The following is a 20,770-nucleotide window of genomic DNA, read 5'->3' on the forward strand; positions in this document are numbered from 1 at the left end:
TGGCGCCGCCGCCCCCGGCAACGACGCTCGCGGGCGCAGCCAATGGCGGCTTGTGCCGGGAGCCGGGCGCGGCCTCCCGCCGCCAGAGGGCGCCGCGCGGGCGCAGCGGAGCCGCTGCTGCCGCCGCCGCCGGTCGCGGAGGGAAGCTGCGAGCGAGCGAGCGCCCAGGCCTCCGTCGCCGCCGCCGCCGTCGTCGCCGCCGCCGCCCGCTCCGCCGCGCGCCGCTGTCCGCCCGCCGGCCGGCGCGGCCGCCCCCGCAGGTAGGGGGGCGCCGCCGGGCCCTCGCGCGCCCCCGGCCCGGCCCGCGCCGCCGCCGCCCCTCCCCCGCCGGGCGCCCCCGCCCGGCGCGCGCCCGCCGCCGCCTCGTGCTCGCGCGCGGCCGTTAACGGACGCCGGGCGGGGGAGGGGCGGCGGCGCGGAGGGGCGCGGGCAGCGGCGGCGGAGCGGGGGTGCGGGAGGGGGGGGTGGGGATCGCGGCCCCCCGGGGTGGGAAGGGCGGAGCGCGCGCCGCCAACCGGGCCCGGCTGCTCGCGGCGGACGCGGGCGGGCCGGGTCCCGGGATCCCTTCCTCCCCGCCTTCCCCTCCACTTGCCCTCGGGGCGGCGGGGACCCCCCCCCCCGGGGGCGCGTCGGCGGGACGGGGGCGCGAAGGGCTGCGGCTCGCTGTCCTCCGCGCCCGCATGCGTTTCCGCTGGCTCCGCACCTCCTTTCGCCTTGCTTACCCCCCTCCCCCACCAGCAGTGTGTTTTGATCATTTGTGTGTGTCTGCTGACCGTGGGTCCCCTAATTGAGGATTTCGGGTTTGGGGGGCGGGAAGGATGCGCGCAGAGTGCGTGGCTCGTTGATTTCATCCCCCCCACCGCGCGCAGTCCCTCTTTTCTTTTGCGCCGGGCGCACATCTAGGACCCGCGGCGAATGGTTTCCTGTCTTTACCGGGGATGCGGACACCGCCGGGCTTTAGGTTTCTTTCCCCCACCCTTAAGGAATGGAGACCTGTCAGTTCTCATTAGCGCGAATTCACGGTTGGGGACGGTCATCGCAGGGGTGTGGTCAAGCAGCGAAGCGCCGGCTGGGCCCGAGAGTTTGCGCCTGCGCCCGGGTTGGGGAATTTGTCGTGCTCGGGCATTCCACCCCCCCCCCCCCCCCGGCCCCCAGTGTTTAGAGATCAGAGGGGACACCCTTGCTTAGGGATTGAGAGAGCGGGGATCTGCTTGACATTAGACCTGCACGGCCCTGGAGGGTGGCCGCTGGCCTCTCGGGACTGTGGAGCACTTGGTGTGTGGCTAGACCCAGGTGAGATATGCTCAGGGTGAAAAATACATACGTGGTTTTTTAAACACTTGGTATGGCGGGGGTGGGGGGTGGGGGGAAGGTTATCACATTTATAATTTTTGTGTGTAATACATATTAAGATGGTATTTTGAACACAATTGGGTTAATTAAAAGCGTTAAAATAATTCCCTCCAGTATCTTGCCACTTTTGTTTAACGTGGCACCTTGGAAATTTGAAATTACATATGTGGCTCGCATTGTATTTCTATTGGACCGCGCTCAGAGCATCTGAGTGGGGGCAGGTTGGCTGGGAGCCTGTGCCCTCTGCTTATCTTTCCCTGCTTCTCTGATGGCATGTGGCCTCCTGTCCCCCAGGCTCTCAAGGAGGCCCTGCCTCTTCCTTCTTACCCTGAGCTGAACTGAACCGTGGAGCTGATTGCAAATGAGGATCTTGTCCTAATTTGCAGAATAGTTCAAGTTATTAGAATTTTCTTTGTTGAAAAATGTTCATTCTGTGCTGTCTCTTGGAGTCTGGAAACGGTTATGTTTAGTTCGAATCAGAATTAGATGGTGAGTTGTCCAGGCTCTGTATTACCAGTATTTATGTGCATACTGCAGAGAGCATGTTAATTTTCAGGGCCTCTGCCCCTGAAATGAACTGGAAAGCCCATGGCTTCCTTTGAGTTATTGTGACTTTTGCCTGGGGGCTCATCATTGCTCTCCTGAAGTATCCAGTAGAATAGTCACTCTTCCAAGAAGATGGTAGAACATCTGTGATGTTGCCCTATCTGGGTTTGTAGTCTCTGAAGGTTACATTGTAGCCGTATGCTTTTATAAGTTTACCAGAGTAAACTAACTGTTGCAAGACAGGCTTGACAGTAATGTTACTTTGAAACTACTTTTTGTTTGTGTGTGCCCTTACACAGCGGAGGCGGGAGTCTGAGGATAGAATTTAATCCAGAGCAGTATTACAATCTTTCACTTGAAATTTAGGAATACCTTTTTAGGCAAAAATACCAGCACTGTGCCATATACCGTCAGACCACTTTCTCTTCCTGTGTGTGTCTTGTAGGACTGTTTAATATTCAGTCTTTGCGTATAAAGATATTATGGTGTGGGTGGAGCATATTTCCATATGCAAAGTTTCCCTGGACTGGTATTTTAACCCTCTGTGTCCATTGCATTCCCCCGGAAACCCTCTGCTTTGTCTAAGTTTCTTCAAATGATGTTCTTTGAGCATGTTGGTGTGTGTGTGTGTGTGTGTGTGTGTACAAGGGTGTGATTATTCTGTTCACCTTGAGTGGCTTTGAAATGCCCACCTGTCTGTCAGAGCTGTGTTTGTTTTTCAGAGCCCAGCCCAGGGCTGACTTAGACTGCTCGCCCTCCTCCTGGCGTCCCTGGCACTTACAGTGCAGAATAGGGTGCTGGATCAGGATTCGGGCTTGGAGCCAGACTGTCTGGCTCTGAAATCCAGCTCAGCCACTTCCTAGCCATGATCGTGCACTGCTTGCGTCACTTGTCTGTGCTTCGGTTTCCTCCTAGTACCTATCCCTTAAGACTATCACGGGATTAAATGATTTAATACATGCCAAGCATTTAGGACGATGCTTGGCATCCAGTAAGAGCGCTAAGTGTTAGCTATTGTATCTGTCTATACAACATGTTGCAATCAAATTTCACTTGCCTCCGTGTCTTGTGCTAATGGGAGCTAGTTTCTTAAGTTACCTTGTGTCATGGGCAGGAATACACAGCCGGTTGCTAGCCTGGAACATGGTGAGTATAATCAGTTTCACGTAAAGCAGGCACTGTGTATGTACTTAAGGAATTATAATGAAGATCAGGGGTACCTTTCCTCCTTACATAAAAGGTCAGAATGAGTAACATTTAAGACCAGCTGATAAGCAAAAGATAATGTTCCAGCTCGCAAAATTTTAGATGATTTAATGAAATTTACATTTAATTGGGCTTCTTGCTTTGCCGTGTACTCTTCAGAGCCCTCCCACTCCATTTCCCTTTCACGTAGGGAGAAGACAGCGCGTCTGACTTGCTCCCCACCCCGGTTGGTGATGAAGGAAACCCATCCCTGCACTACTTCCTGGGTCGCTTGTGGTCTTTCTCTGTGGCTGTCTCAGGTCGATCCCCTTCTTGTCGATTGTCTCCCCACCTTGTGCCCCTAAAGGGTCCAGGCAGAGTGCACCAGAGCCCAGTCTGCCTGCCTGGTCATTTCCTCCCTGGGACACCCCCCCCCCCCCCCCCCCCCCCCCCCCCCGGTCGTGCTTGCCTTTTCATGAACAGTTGTATCAGGCGTTAACTCTTGCGCCTCTGAACTTTGTGTGAAGCATTCTCTCCACGCTTGGCCACTTCATTCGTTCTTCCATTCAAATATGTATCGACCCGGACCCAGATGTTGGAATGCGGTCAGGACTAAGACGAGGTAGCTGTGGAAGTCAAGAGCACAGTGAGAGTGAGGTGGGGCAACCACTTAGGGGGCACGGCAGGGAAGGTCTCGAAAGGTGATATTTAAACCAAGTTTCCAGGAAGGAAGGAAGGACCAGCTCTGGGTCCCTCTGGGAAGTGTGTTATGGGCGGGGGGAGGGGCTAGCGCGCAGTGCCCAGGGGGCGGAGCCCCGCACTCCTGCACACCCCCGGGCAGCGGGGTGGGAGCACAGCCAGCCTGCTGCGCCTGCGTGGGGGCGGGGCCGAGGCAAGAGCTTGAGACTGTCTTCCTCGGTCTGAGAGGTCAGGGTGAGGACTCTGGGTTTTACTCCAAGTGCTGGGATTTAGAGCGTGGCTGTAATAGCTGGTGGACGTTTTCAGTTTAGTGTGGGAAGTGGGTGGGGGAGGGACAGGGGGAGGACCGGAAGCTTAGAGGGGAGGCAGGGACAGGAGGCCGCTGCCACATCGCGTCACTCGAGATGGTGTGATGGTGTGACCGGGCCAGGGGGTGCGGGGGAGCTCGTGGGAAGTGGTCAGAGTCGGGGTGCCCTGTGCATAGTCTGCAGTGTCGCCGGTGGGCTTCATCAGCAGGGTGATGGGTTGTGGGTGTGGGGGAAAGAAGGGCGTGATGCCAGGTCTCTGGGTCTGGTTTGAGCAGGTGGCTAGCAGGTGGTTTCAGAACTTTTGAAAAGGTAAGAGCGGTCAGAGGGGTAGGATTAGCAGGAGAGCCTGGGGTTAGGACCCTTTAAGTTGGAAATGCTGAGTAAAAATCACGGGCAGCCCAGAATTTTGTATGCATAGCAGTGTAGACTAGATGGCCTTTTTGTAAACAGTGAAGGAATATATATACATCCCTACATCACTCCTTACAGTCAACTGGTAGATCCCATTAAAATGTTTGTTTACTTTTTTTAATTTTTAAAAAATCAAAAACAATTTTAGTTTTTAAAAAATTAAAAACAATTTTTAAATTTTTAAAAATGTTTATTTTTGAGAGAACATGAGCCGGGGGGAGGGACAGAGAGAGAGGGAGACACGGAATCCGAAGCAGGCTCCAGGCTCGAGCTGTCAGCACAGAGCCCGCCGTGGGGCTTGAACCCACAAACCGCGAGATCATGACCTGAGCTGAAGTCAGATGCTCAACCAGCCGAGCCACCCAGGTGCCCCCTTCCCAAATTAAAACAAAACAAAACAAAACAAAACCAAGAGTACTAGGAGAACACCCAGAGAATTATTTTACAGTTTCAAAGTATGTCAAAATCCAGGTGCCATTAAAGAAAATATTGATAATTTCAACTACTTAGAGATAGAAGCTTCTGCTGTCAAAAAGTACCATAACTGAAGCCATAGGATTGATACGAAGTTGGGAAAAATAGTCCCAGCGTCACAGAAGACTGCTTTCGTCAGCACATGAAGTGCCTTCCTGAATGAGAAAAGCTCAGCCTGGAAGGAAAATGGGCAAAGGACACGAACGGACAGTTTACGGAGAAGGACGAACCGGCGACTCTGAAACTTGAAGGCTGTGCAGCCTCACGGGTGACAGAAGGGCCCAGACAAAACCTCATCACATTGTCTCCCCATTGTCGCATGCTTGTCACTTCCCCGGTTGGCACGAGTGGAGTGAACCGCGAGGGAACCGCGTGCCGAAATGGGGGCCCTCAGGCCTTGTTGGTGGCAGGGTGGTGTCACACGTGGGCAGGAGCAGGTAGAGTAGACGGAAGACACGCTCCCTTTAGCCCGTGGATGTCCTCTGAAGACGGACCTCTGTGAAATGCCCTGGGTCCCTGGTGAGCTTCAGAGACTGGACGCCACCAGAACGTGCGTCTCTGGTGGCCTGCAGCCATATCGCGGATCGCGGCCGGTAAAGCCGCTTCACGTGTCCTGTCGGGGAGTGACCTTTGAGGTTAGGTACTGGGAGAAAAAAAGCAGGGTGCAGACACGTCAGGAGCCTCAGTTTGTACAAAAGATAACATAGGCACAGGATGCTTGTAACTTTTTATTTTGCAGTGATTATAAGCTCGCAGGAAATTGCCCGATGGGTATGTAGAGCTTCCCACGAAGCCTCCCTTCGTCCACTTCCCCCAGTGGTGCCAGGAAGCTGGTGTTAGTGGAGTACTGTTAACCAGACTGCGGGCACTTACTCTTGCCGGGTTTTTTTTGCATGCACCTGTGTGTGTGCGTGTGTGCGTGCGTGTGTGCGCGATGTTATCCCAGGTGTAGATTCACGTATCACCACCGCAGTCAACACAGTTGAGACCCACTGTTCCGCAGAGTTCCTCTGGCAGGACACAGAAGAGCCCAGTAACACAATGGGTGGTTGTCCTCGGGAAGGGCGGGTGGGTGCTGAGTGACAGGAGAGGAGACCATCCTTTTTTTCCTCCGTCCTGATGTTAAAATCTTGCCTTTTAAACTATGCGATGTAGGGGCCCCTGGGTGGCTCAGTCGGTTAAGCACCCGACTTGTGGTGTCAGCTCAGGTCATGGTCTTGTGGTTGGTGGGTTCGAGCCCCGTGTTGGGCTGTGCTGACAGTGCAGTGTGCTTGAGATTCTCTTTCTTTCTCTGTCCCTCCCCGCTCGCTCTCAAAAAATAAACATTAAACACTATTAAATAAAGAGTCTGTGATGTCTGTGAGCTATCTAGTAGAACCATCAGAACGGCAGGCAGGCGGTCTCCAGCGATGGGCCATGTGGGATGTCCCAGAGGTGAGCGTGTGGCTGGGGGAGGGAAGGAAATCCAGTGATGCCCCAGGGCTCGCACGTTTAGAGACCAGCTGGACAGAGCCCCAGGCTCAAGGACGGAGTGTGCACCTGTTGTGTGCTGCTGAGTTAGGATAAGTAAGATAGGGGGCTGTTGGGTGAACTTTATCACGTTCTTCCTCACTTTAAAATTGATGCCAGATTTTAACTGCGTACCCAAATAAGATGATGTTTCAAGCGTTTATCTTTTCTTTCTTTCAAAGTGGGAAGTGGGAGGGTGAAACTAATCTGTGGTGGAAGAAAGTCAGAGCAGTGATTGCCGGGGGGGGGGGGGGGGGGTAAGGGTGGGGCAGGGATTGGCTGAGGGAACTATCTGGACTGACCGTAATGGTGAACTCAAGACTGGGGTCTGGGTTACAGGAGTGTGATGTTTGTCAAATCCTCCCTTACAATTTGTGCATTTTACAGGGAAAAAGATTTCGTGCATATGGCCTTAAGAAAACCCATAAATCTTGAAACCTAAGTAATGATACATATTCTGAAGCATTTATTGATGAATTATAATTGATGTCTGCCACTTTGCAGTTCATCAAAGTAATAAGGTGCATTGATGCATGGACAGAGGGATGGGCGGATGGATAAAGATGGGTCGATGTACTAGGTGTTTATCCAAGGGGGACAGGAGTGGTGATTCTAAGGGCCACACGCACCCCAGTGTTTATAGCCAATAGCCAAAGTATGGAAAGAGCCCAAATGTCCATCGATGTATGAATGGATAAAGAAGATGTGATATATGTATACAATGGAGTATTACTCGGCATTCAAAAAGAATGAAATCTTGCCATTTGCAACTACGTGGATGGAACTGGAGGGAATTATGCTAAGCGAAATTAGTCAGAGAAAGCCAAATATCATGACTTCACTCATATGAGGACTTTAGGACACAGAACAGATGAACACAAGGGAAGGGAGGTAAAAATAATATAAATACAGGGAGGGGGACAAAACAGAAGAGACTCTTTTTTTTTTTTAAACTTTTTTTTTTTTTAACGTTTTATTTATCTTTGAGACAGAGAGAGACAGAGCGTGAACGGGGGAGGGGCAGAGAGAGAGGGAGACACAGAATCCGAAGCAGGCTCCAGACTCAGCCATCAGCCCAGAGCCCGACGCGGGGCTTGAACTCATGGACCGGGAGAAGAAGAGACTCTTAAACATGGAGATAAACAGAGGATTACTGGAGGGGTGGTGGGAAGGGGGATGGGGTAAATGGGTAAGGGGCATTAAGGAATCTACTCCTGAAATCATTGTGGAAATAAATAATTAAAAATAAATAAAATCCATTAATATTTTCAAATTAAAAGAGAAAGATGGGCAGATGTGATAACCAGCAAAACATTAATTGTAGACCATAGGTAGGTATACAGTGTTCACCGAGAAAGATTTTTAACTTGAGGGAAAAACTACAAGAACATGAAATTCTTCTTCCTACTGTATTTGACTCTCCCCTGATTATCCGTTCCCAAATCTTTAAACATGGAAAGGAGAGGTGGCTCATGCTATTAAAAGAGCCTGCGTCTTATTTCCTCTTAATCACCTACTTGAGTTGTCAGCTCTTTGCCACATGCCCTTTGTCCTTAAGAGGTTGAGGTTCAAGGTTTTCTGGCACTTTCTGGGGAAATGGCTCTAAGGCTATTAACTTAGTGGATTATCATTACCTGGGAGTCCCTTCTGTTCCAGCAGATTTGCCTTTTGAGTGAACCTCAAACTAATTCCTCACCTTGCCTGTGCAGGGGTTGGGAGAAAGGTGACTAATCATTGAGGACAGGCAAGAATTCTTGCTTTGGGTAACCCTTTCCTTGGCCCCGTCTTTCAGGCCTGACTGCCGTGACACCCCCAAGTGCCCTTCTGGGTGCCTTTGGGCAGTCGGTTCTGGCTCTACATCGGCCCCATCTTACATAAAATAGGAAGAAGGCTTGGTGGTCCCTTAAGTCGTCTTTCCAAGGAAGGGGTCAGAGGCTATGTGGATTTCTAAAAAATACTTCACATTTTTTCTCAGCGGTATTTCACGTTCAGCGTTCAGGAAAAAGTTTTAAAGGTAGGTATGCAGTGCAAAGGCCCTTCTCACCGCACCCTGAGCCCCCAGGTTTCTGCCATTGCTGTGGTTTTCTGAGATTCCCTCTGGAGCTGTTGCGAGGATGTACAAGGACATATGAATAGACAGCCTCCCCCGACCCTTTCTCTAAACAGAACAGGGTCCTATTGTGGATACCGCACCTTTACTTGGTCTTTTTTTCCAACACAGTCCGTGTCCTTCTTGATAGACATTGGGTACGTTTTTGATCTTTTTCTCTTAGAAATAGCACCTCCTTAAATACCTTTGTATATCCAAGTATGATTTAACTTTTTTTGTTGTTAAGGAAGTGGTCAGACGAGTTCAAGTGGAAGATTAGAAAGACCCCCCCCCCCCCCCCCCCCCCCCCCGCCCTCACACGTCCCCATCATAGGTTAGGACAATGGTCCATGTTTTTGGCGGTCTTGTCTCATTTCTACCCATTCATCCCCCTCTAAGCTAGACTGTCTGAAACACAAATTCCAGAAATAATGACATCTCGCTTCAGCATCCTGGGCTTTGTACCCTTTTTATTTTGAAACATTTCAGACGTTGACAAAGTACAGAGATTCCCTGTATTTGTCACTAGTTTTGGGAACATTCAGCCGTTTCACCCCCTCCAGCCCCCTTTTGTTTTTGTTTGCTGGACTGTTTCGTGGCAAATCTTGGATAGATCATTTCACATGTAAACACTTCAGTAAAGTAACAACTTTTATTATTAAACGTTTTTTTAGAATTATTTTATTTTTGAGAGAGAGAGAGGGATCGAGCCTGAGCGTGAGTGGGGGAGGAGCAGAGAGAGAGAGAGTCCACAGCAGGCTGTCTGCCCTGTCAGCGCAGAGCCTGACACGGGGCTCGAACTCACAGACCGAGAGATCAGGACCTGAGCTGCAGTCAAGAGTTGGACGTTCAGCCGAGTCACCCAGGTGCCCCAGGAAAGTCAACAACTTTGAGATTAGAAGATTGAAACATGTAGAACTACAGTGTTTAAAAGATGGAAAAAAATGATCACCAGTTACCAGCCTTCGGGGCCTTTCAACCCTTGTCCCCACCTCTACACTTTGAAAAAGGTAGATTCTATAATAAAACTATGAACGTCAAGCAATAATGAAACTAGAATATTTGAGCTTGAAACCTGGGTGCAAGTTCCCCGTCCGTCATGCGCATTCAAAGACACGGTTTGTGTGCTAAGATGTCCTCTTAGGTTTAGAGCCCAGCGCTCATCTTGGAGGGATGATGTGCCCCCTCCCCGTCCCTGCCAGGGGACACACAGCAAAGCCTGGAGGAAGTTTTGGTTGTCACCACTGGGGGAAGGGGCGTTACTGGCATCTCGTGGGTGGAGGCCAGGGGTGTGTCGTGCACAGCGCGGGCCCCTAGAGTCAAGGACTGTCTGGCCCCAGCTGCTGAGGTCGCCAAACCCTGGTTGAGGACCCTGGGAGATGGTGTTTTATCATGGATCTCTTCCCTGTGGTTTTCCTTTAACTTGCTGGGAATTGCTTAACGAACATTGATGGGGGTGGGCCAGTGGGGGGGGCGGGGTGCAGATCCCAACGGCACTGTTTTGTGTTGACATTTGCCACTGTTATGTGGAAGGTGAACCCTTACCTTCTCGAGAATTCCAACCGGATGACTTCATTTAGATTTTTCATTCTATCAGTTGAATCAGCAAGGATTATTTCAGAAGTTTGTGTAACAAAACGTGTGTGAGGTTTCGGCTCTGCTCACCAGGAAGTCAGACTCCCTCGGAGGCGAGCGGGTGTGAAACCTTTTCACTTCTGGAGCGCTTCCAGAAGCGAAACAAGGCCAGGACTGTTCCAGTGCAGCATACGCGTGCGTGCCTGCGTACGTGCGTGCATATAGACACGGAAGAAATGAAACCTGTAGCCCAAGGGGTGGGGGGAGATGACTTAGGAGGGAGCAAAGTCCGCATGGCTGTGCAGCCTTAAAGGAGAGTGAAAACCAGATGCTTTCGTGTGCTGGGCAGCAGGGACCATGCGGATGAGCCAGGGTTCCTGGTGTCCAGCAGCCCAGAGTCAAGTCAGCAGAGAGGGACGTGCCCACAGCTGATAGCGTGGCAAGACCGCGGACTGTGGGTGTTTTAGTTGGGGTCCGGAGCTCTGCGCCTCACGTGACTTTGTGCCTCGTTTCTTTCCAGGTCGATCGTTTAGAAAGTGGATGTGCGGGGTAACATGTCCAGTGTGTCCGAGGAGAGAAGAAAAAGGCAGCAGAACATTAAGGAAGGACTGCAGTTTATCCAGTAAGGGCCCGACTCGCGTGTGTTCACGCCACGTATACAACTGGCCCTTGTGCACCGCGGGGTCAGGGGCGCAGACCCTTGCACAGTTGCACATCCACGTGTAACTTTTGACTTCCCAAAACAGGGCTACGAACAGCCTACGACTGTTGACCGGATGCGTTGCCAATAGCGTAAACAGTTGATGAACACGTTTTGTGCGTTATGCGTATTATTTACTGTATTAAAATAAAGTAAGCTGGAGAAAACAAAAAGTTAAGAAATTCGTTAGGAAGAGGAAATGCATTTACAGCACCGTCCTAGGTTTATTGAAAAAGATAACGTTGTAAGTGGACCCGCGCAGTTCAAACCCATGTTGTTCAAGAGTCGACTGTACTTTTTTATATTAGATTAAGAAACCTCTACCCCTCTGTTTATAAGTCCTCTTAATCCGGGTTAGAAATTAGATAGTTTTGTCTAGCAATATTTTTGGCTCGGGCACATTTGACTTCCCATGTGTTCTGAAGTCTACCTTCCTGTCCCTGATTTTTAGAGCTAAAATCCTGTAGTGTCTCGGAAAATATTAGACCCAGAAGGATCAGAACCTAATCCCATCAGAGCGCTTCTGATGACTGAAAAGTGATGAAATCACCACGCACATAGGGCTTTTGTAATCAGACATTTCACTTAAGAAGCTCAGTCTCTAACCTGCCTCCATGAAGCAGGACAGTGACAAGGCAGCCCAGGCCTTAGGCGGACACAAGCAGGCAGAAGTCCCTCTCTGTTTGTCCTGGGAGGAGACATTCTCTGTACTGCAGCGAATTGAGTCAAAAAGTATTAGTGGTTCTGTGCTGTAGGAAAAGTTTTTTGGTATTTGAAGAATTAGGCCTTCTTTTAGTAGAAGTAGGTTTAGGGAAAAAAGTGTTATACTTAAGAAAATATAAGGGAATAGTTACAGATCTCCCCCCACCCCCCACCATGTTGTGTGTGAATATGGCATATGTGAATAATAGTCGTAAAGGAAGGTAGGTCTTTAAAATGTGCTTTGAACCCATAGCAAGCTGATAGGACCTTAGCTTTACACTGACGTCTGGATGAAGAAATCCTGATAAGAGTCTGATAATTAAAATTCATTGGTTTCTTTTTCTTAGGTCACCGCTGTCATATCCAGGGACACAGGAACAATATGCGGTAATGATTGGGAACATCTACTTAAAGCTGTGCAAGTAACTTGTGAACCATAATGAATAGTGGGGGTTGGCAGACTCCAGCTTTGTGGGCCAAATGCGGTCCGTTGTCTGTTTCTGTAAATAAAGTTTTATTGGAATGCAGCCGCACCTATTTGGTGATGTATTTATGATCTGTGGCCGTTTTCACGACATATGGTAGCTGAGACAGAGACCATATGGCCCACAAAGCCTAAAGTATTTACTCTCTGGGCACCTACAGAAAGAATTAGTCAATCTCCTCCATATAGAGGACAACATTGCTTTTGGCACATGGGGACAGTTGTCCTCCATTTTCTTTCCTCCATGAGTGTAGTTTGCCTAAGTTTTCTTCCGAGCCCCATGAAAATTACTTTTTTTTAAGTAAAGTTTTCTTTATGTTTATTTATTTTGCGAGAGAAGAGAGAGACAGAATGAAGGAGGGTCAGAGAGGGAGGGAGGGCATCCCGGGCAAGCTCCACACTGTCCGCGCAGAGCCTGATTCGGGGCTTGATCTCACCAGCTGTGAGAGCATGACCTGAGCTGAAATCGGAAGTCAGACGCTTACCCGCTTACCCGCTTACCCGACTGAGCCACCCAGGCGCCTCCTTCGAAAATTACTTTTAGCCTCCCTCTCATTTACCGAAGACAAGTTGGACGGGATATGTTGTGAAGGAGAGAACCCAGTATGTTCTATTTTTATTTAGGAGAAAAGAGGTTCTCATAGGAGCAAAGGATACCTGGATCCTAGTAGAGAGCAGCCGGAGTTGAAACTAGTTAGAAACCCAGAGAAAGCCCAGTTCACCGGGCCTCGTCTACGCAGGCTGTTAGTTCACCTGCGGCTTTTGGTGTCCGAGGGTTTTGATGCTTGCCAATGTTCCTTCTTTTTCTCCGCCTCTCCCCCTCCCTCTTCCCTGTTTCCTTATCTGTCTTCTTCCTTGCCCCTGCCCTCTCTCTCTCCAAACAGATGTAGAATCCTAGAGTATTATGGTTAGAAAGCACTGGAAACAATCCGTTCATTGTACAGTTCATTTTACGTTCCTGACTTTTATAACTGGAACCGGGATCTCGAGAGGTTAAGTGGCCTGTCCCGAGCTACTGCCCTTGTTAAAGGTTGATCTGTCCAGTTGGCTTTACTAATTCTGTCAGCTTAGACACGAATTTCAAAAAATGAGACCCAGAACCTGAGTATTTACCTGATCTCGTCATACGTATCTGATCTTGACGTGTGAAACATTAGCACAGTGATAGGAAATCATGAAGGAAACTTCAGAACTTTTATATGAACCAAAAGAACCTTGTATACTGTACTTGGCGAGAAAAAGGTTTAACATCCCCTCTCCCCGGACCAGTCCTGAGCAGACATTTACCAGAGAGGAAAGACAATGGTCCATAAAAATGTGAGAGATCCTTGGTCATCAGGCACAGGGATAAGAAAGGGTACCGGTTTTCACCTAGAAATTAGTAGGGGTTTTGTGTCTTCCCACACAGGCACGCACACGCTGCCCGGCGTTGGTGGGGGTGCTGTGAGCTGGGGACCAGACCGCTGGATGCGTCCACTATTCTCGCCGCTTCGGAAGGCAGTTTAGAAATACTGGTCCAAGGCCCAAGATGCTCCTTCCTTCAGACCTAGAGTTTCCACTCGTAGGAATTTGTTGTAGGCACAGAGTTGGGGATGTGAACAGGTTTTTACCAGGTGCTTTTGCTGCACTTTTCCTCCTGATGGGAAATTGCATTTTCTCTTGAGAAAGCACGCGAGGTGAAGGCCTCGCTGAGACAGTAGCGAGGTGGCCTGGGTCCCCCGTTTCTTACAGCAGTGCTCACTGCTGCGTCACATCTAAGACCAGAAGTCTCCAGTACAAAAATTGAAGTTTCCCTGTACCCTGTCCTGTTTCGTAAAGGGCTTCAACTGGTCACTTTCTTTTTTCTTTTCTTTTTTTTTTAAAGGTATATTTACGTGCTCTTGTGAGAAATCTTTTTAATGAAGGAAATGATGTTTATCGGGAACACGATTGGAACAACTCGATAAGCCAGTACACAGAAGCTCTGAATATAGCTGGTTATGCAAAGTCGGAAGAAATTGTCATCCCTAAAGAAATAATTGAAAAACTGCATATAAATCGTATTGCTTGCTATTCTAATATGGTGAGTGGTGATTTTTTTTTAGAACGGAACAGGGTTTCTAGAGGGATAAAATGTTTTTGATAACAAAAGTACGTTGTAAGTCAGTTTTCTAATTTAATTAAAAAAAATTATTTTGTGCGGGAGAGAGGGGCAGAGAGCGAGAGAGGGAGAGAGAGAATCCCAACCAAGCTCTGCACTGTCAGCGCTGACTCAGGGCTCGAACTCATGAACCATGAGATCATGACCTGAGCTGAAATCAAGGGTTGCATGCTTAACCGACTGAGCCACCCAGGCACCCCTCTAATTTCGGTTTTTAAGAGAATTGTATTACTGCTTTAAAACATTTTTTTAAAACATGCATTTATTATTTTAAGAGCTAGAGAGATAGAACACGAGCAGGGGAGGGCCAGAGAGAGAGAGAGAGACACACACAGAGTCTGAAGCAGGCTCCATGCTCTGAGCTGTCATTGCAGAGCCCGACGCGGGGGTCGAACCGACAAATCATGACATTCATGACCTGAGCCAAAGACACGCATTTAACCAACTGAGCCACCCAGGTGCTCCTCTAACTGCCTGCTTTTAGAGTGGTCTGGAGTTTTGAAAAGCCAGCTTTGGATAAATGTTGAGGAATTTTAAAAATAAAATTTGTTTCTGGGTGACTGGTCCTTGGAGTTGCCACGTGAGTCTGGTTTCTGGGGTGTGTCCGCTTATAACAAAAATCAGCCCAGGAGGACGCAGGTCCCAGGTCCATGCATCAGTCAAGTCCCTGTCCCGACAGTGTACTTGGTCAAGAGTGCGTTAGGCCGCTTTGGAGCCCTTTTAGTGCAGCGTGGTGTTTAACCTTGAAGACATTTAACACGAGCTTTTCACATGTCTGAGCTGGGAAAAGCAATATTTTGGTGCACTTCGAATTGTCACCGTGGATATTCAGTAACATTTAACTGAATTTAAGCAAGGTGTCCATGTTGTCACCCGATTCTTACTGAGTGAATGTTCACCGATGGCTCGTTTTGTTTTTTCTAATGGACTCTTCTCGGGCTAGCTAGCTGTTTGGGAGTTAACTTCCAGTCGACATTTTAATGATCTCCAACAAAGGGTAGCTAGTGGAGGAAGCAGGAAGAGAGAGTGCCGCCTGGGGCATCAACTGTGTCTGGAAAGCTTTCTTTCTTGGAGACCTGGGGCCTTTACGGCCAAAGGTTAACATTTGTCTGGTCTGGATGATGGTTACGTGGGAGTTCATGATATTTGTACTTTTTCCATTTGGGAGTTTCATGATTAAAATTTTTTTTTTCAAAGAAAAATAATACTGCTAACAGAGTTTGAAAGGAGGGCATTAGTCCGGGGTCTTAATTTGTTTGCGTCGGCAGGAAGACGTGTGTGCCAGAAGGAATTGTTGCTAACCTTATTTGCTCTTAACACCCCAGGGTTTGCACGATAAAGTTTTAGAAGACTGTGACACAGTGCTCAGTTTAAATGCCAGTAACTGCAAAGCTCTGTATCGGAAATCTAAGGCTCTCAGTGACTTAGGAAGATACAGAGAGGCTTATGACTCCGTAGCAAAGTGCTCCTTGGCGGTGCCTCAGGTACGGAATTTATATTTGAGTTCACTGGTTGACATGGTAACCATTTCGTTGCTTCCTTGTGGAGAAGGGGCGTCTAAAGAGTTCCATTTTCCAGTCCGCGGTCCACCCGCTTTATTTGGGATTACGTGCCCACCAAGCAAGTGTCTCCACGGAATATGAGTTCTAGCTGTTTTGCGATTTGCCTCCACAGTTGGTAAATATAACCCTCCGTTAGTCATATTTTCATTTTTTTTTTTTTTTCAGGATGAACATGTGATCAAACTAACTCAAGAACTAGCTCAGAAATTGGGATTTAAAATAAGAAAAGCGTATGTCAGGGCTGAGGTAAGCTGGAGTTCTCCCCACGGGGTATTTTCGTTTTCTTTGGTTGTAACTTGGTTACAGTTCTGTTTTTCACGTAATTTTTTTTTTTAATTAGCATCTTTGTTTTCTTTCAGCTCGCGTTAAAATCCGTTCCTGGGGACGGGGCTACCAAGGTAAAGTTATTGCTCCTGTAAGACGCGTAACTTTTTGGGAAAAAGGAGCAGATGGCCACGTTAGCAGTTCTGCTTTTAATATTTTTGGTTTGTGTCTATTTTTGAGAGCTTTTTGTTTCTCAGACACATAATTGGCCAGAGCTTCCTGTCCTATAAAAAGAAACAAACAACTCAAGTAGTATCTTTCAACCAGCATTTCCTCAAGTCCAATGGTGCATTTTACAGGGCGTTCATAGATGTTAGGTTTTATTAGAAAAGTGGCCCGGGGCCAGATATTAATGTTGGGAGCCATTGGGTTGAACACGGGTCCCAAGCGGTTGGTTTTTAAAAGGTAAGTCTTCGTGGAGCTGTTAGGATGCCTTTGTGACTTGGGGAGTGAGCGGTGGCTAGACGAGGCCCTCCAGAACTTGAACGCTCCTGAACGGCCTTTGGGAAGCACCGTCCACGAGGGCCCAGCGGTCACGCCGGGCCACGCGTTCCCGAGGTGTGCCCGCTCCATTTATCTCTCGGATCTCCATTGGAAGGAAGTAAAATTTCTGCGAGAACTCGCATTGCTGTCTCGGAGTGAGATTTACAGACTGCTCGTAGTCTGGAATCCTGACCGTACGCACGATGATCGGTTGTTTGGTTTCATTTCCAGGCTTTGAGCTGTTCTGTGGAAGATATCGAGCCAGGTACGTTTTCTCGCGTCATGTTGGTCTAGAAAGTGGCGGCGTTAGACGCTCTAGATGTGATAGCGTTGTCAAATACGATTACCGTGCGGCCGTTGGTATGAAAGCAAGAATAATTCTGAAAACCACCTTAGTACTTCTGGACGTGCTGGCAGTGATTGGTAATTCTGCGTGTCAGTAAGCGGTCAGTGAGCGCCCCGGGTGGCTTTACCAGCGTCTCGTAGCTCTGCCCGGAAGGCGCTCGGGCATTTTGAGACACAAGGATAAGTTTTCACAAGCCGCTATGTCTATCCCTGGGTAGAACCAACGACTTCGAGAATTATTTTTACCCTTGTCTCTGACCTGCTTCTGCTACTGTCTCGTCTATTTATTTTTATCATTGTTTTCGTACCCTCACCTGGCTCTTCCGTGTCTCTCTTATTGGCTCTTGACGCTACGCTAGTCTTCGGTGAGTAAGTACACCGAAGATGAGTGGGTACGTTTCGATCCGTGTTACAGATTTGTTAACTCCGAGGCAGGAAGCAGTTCCTGTCGTCTCTGTGCCTGCGTCCAGTTTCTCCCACCAAGTCGGAAGTGAGCTGGCCTCAGTTCCTATCATGCCCTTGCCCTCTATGCTGCCCCTGCAAGTGGACGAGAGCCCCCTGCCATCGGCGGTGTTGGCAAACGGAGGAAAGACCCCCTTCACCATGCCGGAACCTTTTCTGGATGACGGAGATATGGTCCTCGGCGACGAAATAGATGACCTTCTTGATTCGGCACCTGAGGCCAATGAAACTGTTATGGTAAATGTCAGCGTCACTCCTCTCTTCTGAAGCCAGGCTTAATTTTGTAAAAAAAAAAAAAAAATTGCTGTACGACCTCCTTGGTATTTTCAGCATTTCCTGTAGGTTAAACTTAGCTTAAAAGGTACTTTTGTCCTTCTCTGGGGGTACCATGCCCGTGTGGTTATTTTTTAAATAAAACAAAACGCCAGTCTAGTAATGAGCCAGTTTTCCTCAATACCTGTTGGAATCACATAGTATGGAAAGGGTAAACTTAAAATTCTGAAAAAGAATAGGCATTTGGTATTTAAAGAAAAATAATTTCTTTATTTTTTTATTTAAAGAAAAAGAATTTCTTTGTTTGTTTGTTTGTTTGTTTTGGATTAAAGGCTTAAAGGATAAATGCCTCAGGGTAACTGTGTAGCCAAGGCCCAGCCATAGCTGAAATGCTGCAAAATAAGAATGGGTTTTACGTTTTTAAATGGCTGGAAGGGAGAAAAACAGACCAGTATTTTGTGACACATGGAAATTATATGAAATTCATATTTCGGTGTCATCAGTAAAGTTTTATTGGAACACAGCCACGACCATTCACTTCTGCATTGTGTGTGGCTGCTTTTGCACTGAAGCAACACAGCTGAGTAGTTGAAACAGACCGCGTGGCTAAAATACTGAATATCTAGTCCTTCACAGGAAAAGTTTACTGACCCCTGCCACAAAGTGTATTAACATAGCAGCATGAGCAGCAACACTGTCATGAGGAGGATGGGGGGCAATTCAGGGTTGGTTCCAGCGTGGCTGAGATAGATGATGTCTGTGGGCAGTTAACTGATCCTGTTTGGGTTTGATTCTTACCACCTCTGTGGTCTTGGGCGGCTTTACCTCACCTCTCAGGACGTCAGTTTCCTCGTCTGTACAATGGCGATCACAGTAGGTAGGACGCATCTTGGAAAGTTGAAGAATTCAACAGATAGCGTGAAACTTGCATCAGTACTTAGAAGGTACAGGGAAACCCTCAGTAAGTTGTCGCTGTGATGGGGGAAGAGAGGGGCAGCATTCCGTGTGTCCTTGTGAGATCGTAAATTCACATCCCCAGAGAGATGGTCCAGCGTTTCTGCCTTCTCTGGCTCCCTTCTCTTGAGGACCTTCCATTTCCCCCTGCCCCTACACTATTGCTATTGCTTCTTAATAAAGCCAGTTCTTCTGAGCCTCGTGTAAGGAATCAGAAGGAAATGAAACGTGAATGTAACATTGGATTTGAGACAATATTGGATGGACATCACACCCTGACCCCCACAGAGTATTCACGGGCATTTATTTGGGATTCTGAAGTCTATTCTAGTCCATTTGCCTTTTTTTTTTCCTCCTAATTTTTTATTCTCAAGTTAGTTAACATGCAGCGTAGTCTTGCCTTCAGGAGTAGAACCCAGTGATTCATCGCTTACATATGATGCCCAGTGCTGATGCCACTAAGTGCCCTCCTCATTGCCCATCACCTGTTTACCCCATCCCCCCACCCATCTCCCCTCCAGCAACCCGAAGTCTGTCCTCTGTATTTAAGTCTTTTATGGATTGCCTCCCTCTCTGTTTTCATCTTATTTTTCCTTCTTTCCCCTGTGTTCATCTGTTAAATTTCTCAAATTACACATATGAATGAAATCATATCTTTCTCTGACTGACATATTTCACTCAGCATAAGACCCTCCAGTTCCATCCATGTTGTTGCAAATGGCAGGAGTTCATTCTTTCTCATTGCCGAGTAGTATTCCATTGTGTATATAAACCATATCTTCTTTATCCGTTTGTCAGTTGATGGACACTTGGGCTCTTGCCGTCATTTGGCTATTGTTGATAGCGCTGCTGTAAACTTTGGGGTACATGTGCCCCTTCGAATCAGCATTTTTTTGTAGCCTTTGGCTAAATTTCTAGTAGTGCAAATTGCTGGGTCATAGGGTAGTTCTATTTGTAAGTTTTGAGGAACCTCTTCAGTGTTTACCAGAGCGGCTGCGCCAGTTCGCATTCCCACCAACAGTACAAGACGGTTCGTTTCCTGAGACCTTGATCCTTTTTTGAAAGTGGGCTTGGAAAGAAAGAAGCTCCATAGCCTAGATTCTTCTTCTTTCTGTTTTGTTTTTAACATTTATTTATTTTTGAGAGACAAAGTGAGATAGAGCACATGCAGGGGAGGGGCAGAGAGAGAGGGAGAGACAGAATCTGAAGTGGGCTCCAGGCTCTGAGCTGGCAGTCCGACGTGGGGCTCGAACCCACAGACTGCGAGATCGTGACCTGAGCCAAAGTCGCAGGCTTAACCGACTGAGCCACCTAGGCGCCCCCGTAGCCTAGATTCTTCTCTTGAGTCTTGATACTGATTTCAGCTTTGTTATGTAATTACCCAGTGCAATAATTTGTTTCTGTACGCTGATGTTCAAAGCAGGTTGGCCCACTTGTAATCGCGTTTCCTGGGGTTTAACAAAATCTTTTTTCTTTTTTAGCCGTCAGCTTTAGTCCGAGGAGCCCTTCCCGCAGCCAGTGTCCCCCCTAGCATGCCTTTCTCGGCATCTCTGTTGGGCACCTTGCCCATTGGTGCGAGGTATGCCCCTCCACCCTCCTTCTCAGAACTGTATCCACCTTTGACCTCATCCTTGGAAGATTTCTGCTCTTCTTTGAGTTCATTTTCAATGAGTGATTCCAAGCGAGGTAAGAATCGAGCCGTTTGTGTAAATAACCGCAGTTTGTTTTCTAAAGAAGGCAGTCAGTTTGGCAATTACGTAACACACTTTAGGTAGTTGGTGCTTGAGTTACTTTCGTCGTAGCGTTAAAAATGAAAACTAAATCTGCAGTTTTAATTCGCCTGGGCATAACCGTGCCATTCAGGAGATGAAGGAGCAGGGGAATACACAGGAATGTATGTGGTACTTATTTTGGTGTTTTGAGTTTTTAAACAAGATAGTTTGCTAAGCCGGGTGTCTATTGTTTTGGGGGACAAAATGGCTTTTAATGTTTTCTCCAAGAAAGGCGTACCCCATCCTCATGGGTCTTAAAGGCAGGCTATCCTTGTAAAATTCTGAACGAAGCAAATAGTTAAAAGACTAATTTAAGGCGGAATTATTCAGAATGAAACCCATAGAATTAGATCTGTCTGCTTTAGGCTTTATCCCCAGAGGGCCCCAAACTGTGCGTGGTGCCTTAGTTTTGCAAGAGAT

General features: G+C 48.2%; 1 protein-coding gene across 3 annotated transcripts in view; it reads left to right on the forward strand.

Annotated features, from left to right (window-relative positions):
• Positions 1-215: 215 nt before the first annotated feature.
• The window catches only part of ZC3H7A (zinc finger CCCH-type containing 7A), a 36,197-nt gene continuing 15,642 nt past the window's right edge, over positions 216-20,770 (forward strand). Inside the window, exons 1-10 of one of the 3 annotated variants that reach the window (XM_042970955.1) lie at positions 216-260; positions 10,670-10,771; positions 11,899-11,938; positions 13,900-14,097; positions 15,501-15,659; positions 15,903-15,983; positions 16,097-16,135; positions 16,776-16,809; positions 17,305-17,588; positions 20,060-20,264. In XM_042970955.1, coding sequence (XP_042826889.1) covers positions 10,704-10,771; positions 11,899-11,938; positions 13,900-14,097; positions 15,501-15,659; positions 15,903-15,983; positions 16,097-16,135; positions 16,776-16,809; positions 17,305-17,588; positions 20,060-20,264 — 1,108 coding nt within the window. In that variant the 5' untranslated portion in view covers positions 216-260; positions 10,670-10,703. Of the gene's footprint in view, positions 261-1,164; positions 1,294-9,395; positions 9,585-10,669; positions 10,772-11,898; positions 11,939-13,899; positions 14,098-15,500; positions 15,660-15,902; positions 15,984-16,096; positions 16,136-16,775; positions 16,810-17,304; positions 17,589-20,059; positions 20,265-20,770 lie in introns of those variants that run through there. The other 2 variants (XM_042970957.1, XM_042970956.1) reach the window with 2 other exon arrangements.

This window comes from Panthera tigris, chromosome E3, assembly GCF_018350195.1.
Source record: "Panthera tigris isolate Pti1 chromosome E3, P.tigris_Pti1_mat1.1, whole genome shotgun sequence".
Taxonomy (NCBI): Eukaryota; Metazoa; Chordata; class Mammalia; order Carnivora; family Felidae; genus Panthera; species Panthera tigris.